The sequence below is a fragment of the Scyliorhinus canicula genome, chromosome 2, assembly GCF_902713615.1.
Source record: "Scyliorhinus canicula chromosome 2, sScyCan1.1, whole genome shotgun sequence".
NCBI lineage: Eukaryota > Metazoa > Chordata > Chondrichthyes > Carcharhiniformes > Scyliorhinidae > Scyliorhinus > Scyliorhinus canicula.
Genome location: NC_052147.1, coordinates 11792809 through 11806148, shown reverse-complemented (window position 1 = coordinate 11806148; position 13340 = coordinate 11792809). Strand labels below are relative to the sequence as shown.

General features: G+C 47.3%; 1 protein-coding gene across 6 annotated transcripts in view; it reads left to right on the top strand.

The window, feature by feature from the left end:
- Nucleotides 1-13340, top strand: part of nrxn3a (neurexin 3a) — a 1956983-nt gene that overhangs the window by 1563525 nt on the left and 380118 nt on the right. For all 6 annotated transcript variants that reach the window (XM_038773738.1, XM_038773746.1, XM_038773703.1 and 3 more), the window contains one exon: nucleotides 8839-9020. In XM_038773738.1, the coding sequence (XP_038629666.1) occupies nucleotides 8839-9020 (182 nt within the window). The remainder of the gene's footprint in view (nucleotides 1-8838; nucleotides 9021-13340) is intronic.

The window sequence follows — 13340 nt, the reverse complement described above, 5'->3', positions numbered from 1 at the left end:
CTCTCTTTCTCTCTATCCATCTCTCTCTCGCTCTTCCTTTAAGACGCTCCTCAAAATCTTTCTCTGATCCAAACTTTTAATCACTTGCTTCAGTGTGGGCAGCACGGTAGCACAGTGGTTAGCACTGTTGCTTCGCAGCTCCAGGGTCCCAGGTTCGAATCTTGGCTTGGGTCACTGTCTGTACAGAGTCTGCATGTTTTCCCCGTGTCTGCGTGGGTTTCCTCCGGGCGCTGTGGTTTCCTCCCACAAGTCCTGAAAGACGTGGTGTTAGGTTAATTGGATATTCTGAATTCTCCCTCAGTGTACCTGAACAGGCACCAGATTGTGGCGACTAGGGGCTTTTCACAGTAACTACATAGTGTTAATATAAGCCGACTTGTGACACTAATAAAGATTGTTAATATTATCTCCTTTGTGTCAATTCTCGCTCTGATTACGCTCCTGTGAAGAGCCTTGAGATGAATCGCGGTGTTAGGACAATGTAGGTTCATAGAATCATAGAATTTACAGTGCAGAAGGAGGCCATTCAGCCCATCGAGTCTGCACCGGCCCTTGAAAAGAGCACCCTCCTTAAGTTCCACACCTCCACCCTATCCCCCTTTATCCCTGCAACCCAGTAACCCCACCTAACCTTTTTGGACACTAAGGGGCAATTTATCATGGCTAGTCCACTTAATCTGCGCATCTTTGGACTGTGGGAGGAAACCAGAGCACCCGGAGGAAACCCACGCACACACGGGGCGAACGTGCAGACTCCGCACAAACAGTGACCCAAGCCGGGAATCGAACCTGGGACCCTGGAGCTGTGAAGCCGCAGTGCTAACCACTGCGCAACAGTGCTGCCCTGTTGTTGCTGCGGTTGCCCATCCCTTGCACCGCTCCAGCTAAAATGATTTAAAAGCAAAGAGGAGCCATCATAAAGCTGGAGGCTAAAAGTCCCATGTTTGTTTTCTGTTGTCGTCTATTAACGCAGATTGTAACAGGGGACAGCTGGTTCCATTACCTTCTGCTTCCACTTTGAGAGGTAGCATCTGTCCTTCCGATTGCCTCTTCCAAGTTAATGTGAATTGCCATATTGAGGATGCGTTTCCACTGACATATGGGGCTTTGGCCAGGAGAGTGCGGTATATTTGTGACAGTGTTGGGTTCGCAACAGAATGCAAGGCTGAATTGAGATGTTCAGCAGACTAATAGCCATCTTCACCTTGATGCCAAAGCATCTGCAGTAGGTTTAATGAGGTTGTGCATTTAAATGGAGCATTGGCCTGAAATATTACCTCATCTCAGGAACGCAGTAGCACAGTTCACTTAATAATCTCCTGTAGCTGAGCGCTGTGGTAGGGTGTCTCCCATTCAACTGGTGCCTTTTCCAGTTCCTGGATCAATTTATGGCAGTGGGGGTAAATGTGTGCCGAATGGACACTCTGTTTCAAGGTGGGGGGGGGGGGGGGGGCACTAGACAGCAGCCGCATTTATATATTGGGCAGGATTCTCCCAATTCCCAGCTGCGTGTTTCTCGGCGGCGTGCCGTTCGCTGGCGGGAAGAGGGGGCCGGGGGGGGGGGGGGGGGGGAGAGGGGGGGGGGGCGGGGGGGACTGTCCCTTCCCGCCGCTTGTCAATGGTTTTCCCTAAAAAAAATATTTTTTTTTTTTAAAAGAATAAAAAGGTTGATGGGTTTTCCCAATGAAACCACTCCGCAAGGCTGTGAAACCCATGGGCTGCCAGCGGGAAAAGAGATTCCCAACGGCCGGAGAATTCCAGCCAATAGCTTCCGTGACCACAGGACGTCCCAAAGTGCTTTCGAGACAATGACGTGCTTTTGAAGTTTAGTACTTAATTTAATGGAGGAAATGCGGCAACCAATTTGCACACAGCAAACTCCAGGCAATTACAATATGATAACGATCATTTGGAGAGTGATCGGGGGATAAATATTATTTAAAATCACGCAGACTCACAAGTGCAGCAGTAGACCATTCAGCCCATTTTGCCGGTGCTGGCCCTTCGAAATGGCAGCTGGTGCTCAGTTACTTTTTCTCCTCAGCCCCGTGGATTCCTGATCCTCGAAAACTTATCCGACTCTTCTGAAATGACTTCCGGAATCGGCTTCCATTGCTTTTCGGGCCGAGTGTTCCAGCTCCTGAAAACTCTCCGAGTGAAAAGGATTCTCCCCACCTCCCCTCAGGAACTCTGGCCTGAGATTTTGACTCTTTGACCTCTGGTGATTGACCTGTTCGCCTGAGGGAATAGTTTTTCTCCATTTATTCCAGCAAAACCGGTCGTCATCTTGAAAAGTCTCTTTGCGGCCCCCTCTCGAGCATTTCTGTCTCCGTGGGGAACAGTCTTCAACCTTCCAACTTCTCAACATAACTCAAGCCTCTCATTCCTGATAACATCCTGCCGTCTCCTCTCTGCCCTTTCCGGAGCCGGACATCTTTTCTGAAGTATGGTGTCCAGGATTGATTACAACACCCAGCCCGAGGCTTATTCAGTGATATGTCGCGATGTACCCAAATGGGAACGGAGTCCTGTAGTGAGTGCATTTAGCCGGATGTTTGCCGGTGCTCAGAGCGCCGAGAAACAGCATGGCATTGCACGTCTATTTGTGTAGATACGGGACCTCAGTGGGGAACACCCCGACGAGGCTGCACTTAGTCCCTTTCTCTGCATTGAGGATCTCGCTGGAGCTGTTCATTGAAGAAAGAGATTGGGACGCCTCTCTTGACCCCCCTAACATGACCTCCGAACACCCCTAAGCCCAAACTAACCTATAAGGGGGTCCTCATGCCATACCACAAACCCCTGCACCCGCGCAGTGTACCTTCGGGCCTAATCAGCAATGCGGCAAAACTGCCAGCTTGGCAATGTCAGCCTGACACCCTGGCAATGCCCCTGCCAGTCGGCTGTGCCACCTGGGCAATGGAATTCCAGCCTGGCAGTGTCAAGGTGCCAGGCTGGCAGTACCACAGTGCCAGGCTGGCACTGCCAAGGTGCCCAGATGGCACCTCTTGCAACTTTTCCAAATTGTACGTATTCTTCTTTGAAATTTACCTTCCCCGGAAGGTAAAAAACCTTTTATGTTCTCTTTATGGCCACTGCATTTGGGTAAAATAAAATTGAATAACTTTGCTTTGTTTACTTATGACATTTCCGAAGTTGTAAAACTCCTAATTGCCTCCCTTTGAGATACAATAGCGAAAAATCCAAATCCTCACCTATCTCCCAATGCAAATGTATGCCCATATTGTATTTATTTACAGGATATCCAGTTGGCCCTATTCACTTCAAATGCCTGAGTTTCACAGCTAACCCTTTTGATGGTCTCAATTCCATAAAGACTCAGTTCCCAGTGTAACTAAGTTAGTCACAAACACAGACACCCACACACACACACACAGCCCCCACAATATGTTACACACAGTACCCCAGATATATTAGAAAGTATATTTCTTCACATGGGTGTGCAGCTTGGCAGGGGATCAAAGGTACCAGCCCTCACAAACATTTCCAATATACCCCAATCTATGGTATACCTCTGTTTATAAACCCATATGAACCAAATTATTTCCAAACAATCTTATACTCTTTCCCTTCTACCATAAATAATTTGTATTTTTAGACACCAGGGTGTATCTGCTTGTCGACACTTTTCAAATCAGTGCCATTTGTCAATGCTGTCTTTCTCCTCCCCAAATGTTTCTACCAAGACTAAGGTTCACACGATTGATTCTGAGGAGGAGGAGATCAGTCCTATCAGGACGGAGTGAGTAACATTGGCCTATGTCCTCTGCTGTTTAGCAGAATGAGAGGGGATCTCATTGAAACAAATAAAATTCACAGGCGGCCTGACACGGTGGACGGTAAAGGATTGTTTCCCAAAATAAGAGCCACAAACCTAAGATGGGAAAAGTCTTCACTCTGAAGGTTATGAATCTTTGGAATTCTCTTCCCCAGAAGACTGAGTGCTCAGTTGATGAGGATATTGAAACTTGTTTCAAGATAGATTTTTGGTCACTCGGACCATCACGCAATACGGGAGATGGGGCAGGACTGTGGGGTTGAGGTGTAAGTTCAACCATGACCATCTTACTGAATGGAGAATCAAGCTTGAGCCTCCAGCTGGCCTATTCCTGCTCCTGTTCCTGCAGTTCTTATACACCAGGCAGAAATTCAGACTGGCAGAGCTGGTCCACATTCGAGACTGAGAGTGGGAGGGAAAGGAGAACCAAGGATATTAGCAGTGACGTTTTTCATCACGGTACAGTGCAGCGTCTCTCACTTAATGATTGGACACGTGGGCCGAGGTTCTCCGCTGGGGGATCCGCTAAAGCTACTGGCGATGATGGAGAATTTGGCGCTCAAGCAAATCTCCACTGCCATGAACGAATTATGAATCCCGTCCAATTAACCAGCACTAACGTAGAAAAATAATGAATTCAAACCTATCTAATGGCCTTGGAACTGAGGTTTGAACAGAACCAGCAACAGCTCGTAGGTGAAGGGAAAAAAACAAAATTTTTAGTGTATTTTTTGAGACTGCACTCAAAATCTGCCGAGGCACTTCCTTTCAAGAACAAATTTTGCCTGAAGGTTGAAAATAATTTGGTGGCAGCCTTCTGTTGGTAGAACTCTGAGGCCGAGGATTTTCCGGTCCACGAAATTCCCGCAGATAGTAATGGACTTTTGGCTGCTTCTCCGCCTTTTCCGTCCCGCCTGAGGCAGAATGTCCCAGCGTCCGTCGACCTGGTAACGGCTCGGGGGCCCCACTCTGGCATGGCCGTCTCTGCCACACGTACCGCAGAGGGCGGAGGAGGTACAAAATCCGCAGGCCTCTATTTTCTCTGGGCCCTCCTCTCGGCCTGCGGAACTTTTCACTTCTGCTCAGCCTTCCGATGTACTTCCAAACATCAGCCTCCAGAGGGTACAGCCACTGCCATCCGCAACCCCACCCACACCCCCACCCCCCAGTGATCAGTGTCAACATCCGCCATCTTCATATCTCCATTTGCCAGTGTCCCTGTAGCGGAGGTATGGACACCGAGGGGGAGGTGGCCTGTTCACCGCACAGAAGATCTTTAGGTATACGTTGTCAAGCATTGCAATAAACATGGCCGCTCCACCATAGACATCATTGGTTTTGCAAAGAGTGTATGCCGAGGGAATTAGCACGCTCCAGGATATCTGAGCTGCTGACCGAGTCCTGTCAAGAGATGCCACAAATATGTCTGAGACAGCAAAGTCCTGTCGTGCAAATGTGTGCTGGTTTCCCATGCTTGATGAGCTCAGGTGGCAAAGTGTCAGCAGCTGGAGTTTTGCCCATGGCAAGTGAGTCCAAGCTTTACTAAGATCGTCCACTATGGGTTTCATATCCAACTCTGCCATGACGGGCAGGCTTACTATGGTGTCCAGCAGTTCCTCAGTGACAAGGTTCTCCCTAAAGAACAACTCAAGATAGTGCTCCGCCCATCAGTCCGACAGCTTACTGCAGTCGGGGATGACGTCCCCTGCCTTTGTTTTCAATGGGTCGTTAACGGTTGAGAAAATGACACTCAAAGGATATGATTCTGAAGAGCTATAAACATTGACTTTAAAGGCATTCCAATGAATGCAATTAATGTAATAGCAGGGATTCAAACCAAATGGCTCAAGTACGCCCTGGAGGTTAGTTTTCGGGAGGTTAATACTGAATCAATTAAAGCCATGAAAAATGGTCCTTAAATAGTTGAGTCCCCGGTGCCATTCAAAGTATGGAGGGTGGCTCCTTTGAATTATGATGGCGAGGGCAATGGATGGGCCACCAATGCAACGCTATCTTCACGAAAGCACCAAAACTGTTATTTCGAGGTTTGCATGGGAGTGACGAGGTAAACAATCTAAAAAGGACAATAGGGGAGAACGTTGGAGAGGCAGCCTGGAGTCTTGCTTTGTTTTTCTCCGGAGTGTGTAAGTAACGGAGAAGTGTTGAAGAGTAAATGGCTTGATTTGAGTGCACATTGGCCGGAGTTAATGGCCTTCTGCTTTCTTCAGTTCCTCACCCCTGACAGCTGAGCACAGAACGCTAGGAGCACTGTCTTGGAGCACTATCTTGAGTTGTTCTTTCGGGAGAACGTTGTCACTGAGGAACCCTAGTCCAGCACTGCGGAAGTGCCGCACCTTTGGAGGTGCCATCCTTCGGATGAGGCCTTATGCTGCGGCTCCCATTTAACCCTCTTAGGGTGATGCACAAGATCCCGTTGTATTATTTTGAAGAAGAGCAGAGGGGGGAAGGGGTTCTTCCTGGTGTACCAATATCTATCCGTCAACCAACAGCCCAGATGATCTGGGATGTTGGCTGAGGGATATTGCTGTTTGCGGACCTGGTTCTACCCAAATTGGCTGTAGCGTTTCCTATATTGCAATAATGACTGCACTTCAACAGTCCTGAAATCCCCATAAAGCACTTTGGGGCATCCTGAAGTCATGAAAGATGCGATAGAAATGTTTTTTTTTTCTTTTATGGCTGCACCTTCCTTCATTAGAAATGCCTGTCTTTCTTATAAAAACAAAGGTTGCCATGGTAGCATAGAACCTGGAAAGAGCCAATACATCATTTTGTGTGACAAACACAGCTTTTGAATGAAGGGCTAGAGTTGTTGCCCCGATGCCCCAGTTGTGAAGGTACGAGCCGTGCCAAAGAAGGTGGAATGGGACAGGACAAACCAACAAGGTCTTATTGCTCTGACCAGGGTTGAGTTGTCTTATCTCGGCCACAGTGGGGATACGGATGCCAACCTTCCAGAACAGTCCTTGGAATCCCACAGTTCAAAATCCACAACGATACTGCCCACAGCCTGGGATCATTTGCTTTTCGAAATGTGTGATTTTCGTTTGTTGTCAATGTTCTTTGAGGGCTGTTTTTCTGGCAAGCCCGTGGATCTTTCAATCAGGTGAAAGAAAAAAAAGGGAGAGAAGCCAGTTCACTTTCCAAGTGGACTGGGAAGGCAATGTGAGGAGAGCCAGGTCGGGGTGACCAGTGACAGGAACGTAAAGGCGGGGCATCTGAAGGTTAGAGGTCAGGTCATGAACCCTCAGAGACACATCTGACCACAATTGGCAGCTCTTGCTCTTTTTTAAATCTCTCATAGTTCTCCCTTTTGGCAAACATCCTAATGGAACATGTTTATTGTTGTTCTTGGGATCGATGTTCTTTACAAATTCTGGGACGGGGAATGGGGTAGCAGATGTGATGATTTCTGGAAAAGGGGTCTCCAGTCTAAGCATCTTTGGAAATTTTAAGGAACATGGTTCGATTTGCAGGACTATTCTGTCTCTACTGCCTCGTCGACTAGTTTAAATGCACTGAAACGGTTTTAAACAAATATTTAATCGAGGCATGTTTTTGTGATGATGTAATTTTTCTTTTCCATTCTTAATTATTCATTCCTCTACGATTTTTAATGAACTAGCAGTGTACCCGCGGTGAATATCCAAACAGGCAATAAAACCTGAATGTAATTGAATTGAATTGAATTCACGTCGGGGGAGGAAAGAAATATTTAATACTGCTTGATGTCAAAACGTTTGAAGCTGCCCCCATTAAATTTTAGATGGGTATATTCGAAGGATCCCATGGATTGGATGAAACGAATTAGGGTGGGAGGGAGCTCGGTTCGAGCATAAACACTGGCATAGACCAGATGGGCCAAGTGGACTGATTCTGCACTGAAATTTCCAGGCGATGTTGCCGGGTATTTTCTTGATCCTCCCTGCCTGGCTTAAGCTAATGAATGCATAAAGGCTGTCCCTGATGATCTTTAGTGGGAGGCATGACAGCTGATCAGCAAACATCTTAAAGACATTACTGGTGAGGGTTTCTTTTTTTTTTAAAATTTAGATTAGCCAATTATTTTTTCCAATTAAGGGGCAATTTAGCGTGGCCAATCCACCTACTCTGCACATTTTTGGGTTGTGGGGGCGAAACCCACGCAGACACGGGGAGAATGTGCAAACTCCACACGGACAGTGACCCAGAGCCAGGATCGAACCTGGGACCTCAGCGCCGTGAGGCGGTTGTGCTGACCACTAGGCCACCGTGCTGCCCTTGGAAAAGTATTTTTTAAAACAAAACAATGTTTATTCTACGAACTCACGTTAACCTTTTTAAAACAGACAGTGAACATCTTAGCAACCATCAATTCAAATACAACCCCCAAAGAATAAGACACTAAGCAATCCTGAATAACTTCTCAAACAACATCCAGAAGACAAAAGAAACACCTTTTAACAGAAGCACATTAGGTTTACATTCGCTACTGAGAACATTTATAATTCTGAATTCACCAAACGATCAAGAGATAGTCTTTTCATGGCAGAGAGATCAACAGTACACCTGCTCTGTCTGGCTTCAGCTCCAACACTGAAAACGAAACTGAAGCACACCCTGCAGCAAACAGCCTAAAACAAAAGTAAAAAGCTGTCAGACAGCCCAACTCCACCCACTTTCTGACATCACTGCAGTAGTAAACACCCATTTCTTAAAGGTACTCTCACTACAGATATTTAGATACACATCGATTTAAAAACACCCAGTTCTCGAAGGTACTCTCACATGACAGTCCTATTTAGGGGCAACTTAGCGTGGGCAATCCATCTCCCCTGCACATCTTTTGGGTTGTGGGGTGAGACCCACACAGACACGGGGGAGAATCTGCAAACTCCACAATGGACAGCGCAGATTTTATTTTTTTACGCTTTGACATCAAGGGACTGAGCTCTCGAGGGGAGATTATTTCATCGCTCAGATGCTCGGTGGTAACTGTGTAAAGTGCGGTGCTGACGATGCGCCCCATTGTCTTTCAGCTGGTACGACGTACATCTTCGGTCGCGGAGGAGGGGTTATAACCTACACTTGGCCGGCCAATGACAGGCCCAGTACGAGAACTGACCGCCTAGCTGTTGGATTCAGCACGTCAGTGAAGGATGCCATCCTGGTACGAGTGGATAGCGCGCCTGGTCTGGGAGACTTCCTTCAGCTTCATATAGTGAGTAACCCTGATACTAATTGTTAACGTTTAATCACCATCTATCCGTGACCTCTTCAATCCTGCCCTAAAAAAAAAAATGCCTGCAGGCCAAATGCTTTTGAATCTGATTAAAGGGCTCTCGGCTTTGTCAGCAGAAAACTTCTGTTCAGTGCTGGGAAATTAACTTCCGTGTCCATTGCTTGCTGCTCGCAAGACTCGGTGACGAATGGAACAAATCTTGTTCAATGACAGCAAATCTAATTGCGCCCGCTTCCTCTTCAGAGGTATTAGACCACTGGTGTCTCGAGATATCAGCTCTCATAACCCCACCTCATCGGGAGCAAGTGATTTATTGCCTCAAGGGATTTGGTAGCTCCACAGCTCGTCATGGAGGAAGAAATGGGAAAGGAATAGTGAATGGTAATCCTTGACACAGGTTAAAGAAACAAATAGCTTGAATCCCGTGTGATAAAGCAGACTCGGTGTATTCCCCGCTTGGAACCATTGGTGTTAATCAAGTGGCAGAGGGGCAAATTTACATAAACTAGAAAGGGCGTGTCCGCTCTCAGTTGTTGAGGAAAGAAAATATGATCAGGGTGATAGAATGCCTGCACGGGCAGCACGGTAGCATTGTGGATAGCACAATGGCTTCACAGCTCCAGGGTCCCGGGTTCGATTCCGGCTTGGGTCACTGTCTGTGCGGAGTCTGCACGTCCTCCCCGTGTGTGCGTGGGTTTCCGCCGGGTGCTCCGGTTTCCTCCCACAGTCCAAAGATGTGCAGGTTAGGTAGATTGGCCATGATAAATTGCCCTTAGTGTCCAAAATTGCCGTCAGTGTTGGGTGGGGTTATTGGGTTATGGGGATAGGGTGGAGGTGTTGACCTCGGGTAGGGTGCTCTTTCCAAGAGCCGGTGCAGACTCGATGGGCCGAGTGGCCTCCTTCTCAACTGTACATTCTATGAATGCAAGTAAAAATTCCCGAGCCTTCAAATGAATGAATTTGGCATCTTCTCTTCTTGTTAACTAGTGGTCCTCAACTATTTATCTTTGGACTTGACCTGCAGAATATTCCAGCGCATATCAGACAGTAATAAGGCATGAGTGGGATTTCTTGTGGTTTCTTGTCCTGTGGCACGCTGTTGCCAGAGTCTCACTCCAGTTCATTTTGTTCAGAGATTATCCGGATTTTAATATTTATGTGTAAAATATAGATTATTGTCTCAAAAGTCTGCAACAGGCAGTAAAGAAGGCAAGTGGTGTTTGGCCTTCATAGCGAGAGGGTTTGTGGGTAGGAATGGGGATGTTTTACTGCAATTGTATCGGGCATTGGTGAGGCCACACCCGGAGCATTGTGTGCACCTTTGGTGTCCTTATCTGAGGAAGGCCGATGGAGGGAGTGCAGCGAAAGTTTACCAGGCTGATTCCTGGGATGGGGGACTGTCATATATGAGGAGAGACTAAATCTGTAAGGATTACACTCATTGGCGTTTAGAAGAGTGAGAGAGGGTCGCATAGAAACTTCCGAAATTCTAACAGGATTAGAGAGGGTAAATTCAGAAAGAATGTTCCTCTCAATGGTGGGGGAGTCCAGAACTAGGGGGGTCATAGTTTGAGGATAAGGGGTAAACCTTTTAGGACGGAAGTGAGGAGAATTTTTTTCACCCAAAGAGTGATGAATCTGTGGAATTCGCTGCCACAGAAATTAGTTGAGGCCAAAACATTGTGTAATTTCAAGAAGGAATTAGATTTTTCTCTTGGGGCTAAAGGGATCAAGGGATATGGGGGGAAGGCGGGATCAGGGTATTGAACTTGATGATCAGCCATGATCATAATGAATGGCAGCGCAGACTCGAAGGGCCGAATGGGCCTCCTCCTGCTTCTATTTTCTATGTGTGTTTCTAGGCATTAAGAAAATAGACCTAAGTATTTGTGTTGCCACAAAAGAAGTATTGGAGTGTTACCTTTCTCGATGTAATGGGTGTCAGGGCATGGAGAAGGGTTTTCTAATTGTCACTCATGTAGAACAGGAATCGGAATCAGTGGGAATGAACAAAGATTGTGGATGGGGGAAGCTGTTCGTTGGGGACATTTTGTTCAAAGTAACCGATTCGCAATGCCCGTCGGTACCTAAGTGCCATTTTGAGAATTCCCCCCCCCCCCCCAGAGTATGGATTGTTTCTTGAAGGAGGAAATTGGCGTCCACCAACACAACTGGCTTCACGTACTTGATTGTCAGATATACCTGTCATATTGCGACGAATGGCAGCACCTGTTGTTACCCTGTGTCCCAGCAACATTCCGACTGTGGTCACCTTTGCAACATAGGGGGCGGCGTGGTGGCACAGCAGTTAGCACTTGTAATGAACTCCAATTGGCTTTATTGGTTGGCCAATTAGAGTATGAGCTCCCTCAATGATAGCTCATTGAGGGGGCCCATATAATCACCTGTGTAGGCTTTATGAGCCAGTCTTAAGTTGACTGGACTGCTAGCAGCACGGTTTGTAGCTGCTCCTGTAATATCGTTATTGTAAATAAATATTGGTGTGGTGACGGAACTCCTGCCTCCCGTGGATTACTACAGCACTGCTGCCTCACAGCGCCAGGGAGCCAGGTTTTATTCCAGCCCCAGGTGACTGCCTGTGTGGAGTTTTCATTTTCTCCCCGTGTCTGCGAGGGTTTCCTCCCTCAGTCCGAAGATACGCAGGTTCGGTGGACTGACCATGCTAAATCGCCCCTTAGTGTCCAAAAGGTTAGGTGGGTTACAGGATGGGGGATTGGGTCCAGGTAGGGTGCTCTTTCAGAGGGTTGGTGCAGATTGTACGGGGCAAATGGCCTCCTTCGTCACTATAGGGATTCGATCGGAGATTTACAAGGAGAAAGATGTGAATGAAAATAAAGACTAAAATGACTGATTGAGTAACCGCGTGTCAGCATGAAATTCCATGGAGATTTTCATATTGCGCAGATAGAGGGTAGCAGCACCTTTACAGTCACATAGGGACATACAAGTTCAGAACAGGAGGAGGCCACTCGGCCCCTCGAGCCTGCTCAGCCATTCAATAAGATCATGGGTGATCCGATTGTAACCTCAACCACCCATTTCTGCCGATCCCCTGCCCCTTTCTAATCAAGAATCTATCCAGCTCTGCCTTAAAATGCATAGGTAGTCAGCCCGAATGGTCCTTGCTGGTGTGTGTGCACCTCACAAGCCTATACCTACCTTTCTTTATCTCGCCCTCTCAGTGTAACTCTGTGTTCCTTTCTCCCTGGCACATTTATACAGCTCCCCCTTAAATGTATCCATACCATTAATCTCAATGGAGAGAATCGACATCAGGGGCACTGACCCATTCATCTAAATTCTAGGGGAGGCAGTGGCATAGTGATTTGCCACTGGACTAGTAATCTAGAGGCCCAGGGCAATGCTCTGGAGTTTGGGATATGAATCCCACCAAGGCAGAGGAGGAAATTTGAATTCCTTATAAAAAATCCAGAATTAAAAATCTAACGGTGACCATGAAACCATTGTCGATTGTCACAATAGCCCATCTGGTTCACTAATGTGTTGGCTACATTCAAGAGGGAGCTGGACGTGGCCCTCGCGGCTAAAGGGATCAAGGGGGTTGAGGGAAAGCGGGAGTGGGATTCTGAATTTGCATGATCATCCGTGATCATATTGAATGGTGGTGCAGGCTTGAAGGGCCAAATAGCCTACTCCTGCACCTATGTTTCCATGTTTAATAATAATAATCTTTATTAATGTCGCAAGTAGGCTTACAATAACGCTGCGATGAAGTTACTGTGAAAATCCCCTAGTGGCCACATTCTGGCGCCTGTTCGGGTACACAGAGGGAAAATCAAAATGTCCAAGTCACCTAACAAGCATGCCCTTCGGGACTTGTGGGAGGAAACCGGGGCACCCGGAGGAAACCCACGCAGACACGGAGAGAACGTGCAGACTCCACACAGACAGTGACCCAAGCCGGGAATCGAACCCGGGACCCTGGTAATGTCCTTCAGGGGAGGAAATCTGCCATCCTTGCCTGATCTGACCTACCTGTGGCTATCTCTTAAAATGTCCTTCCAAATGGCTCAGTTCAATGGTAATTAGGGATGGGCAAAACATGTTTGTCCCACATCCCACAAATGAATAAATTCTACATAAGTGGCGCTTGATCAGGTAGGTCGGTTGACTTACACCTGCCCATCTCTAACTGCCCTGGAAACGGTGGTGGTGAGCCGCCATTTTGAACCACTGCAGTCCGTGTGGTGTAGGTGCACCCAGAGGCAGGGTAGGGAATGGGGGTGACGAAGACTCAAGATCTTATTCTTTCTCATT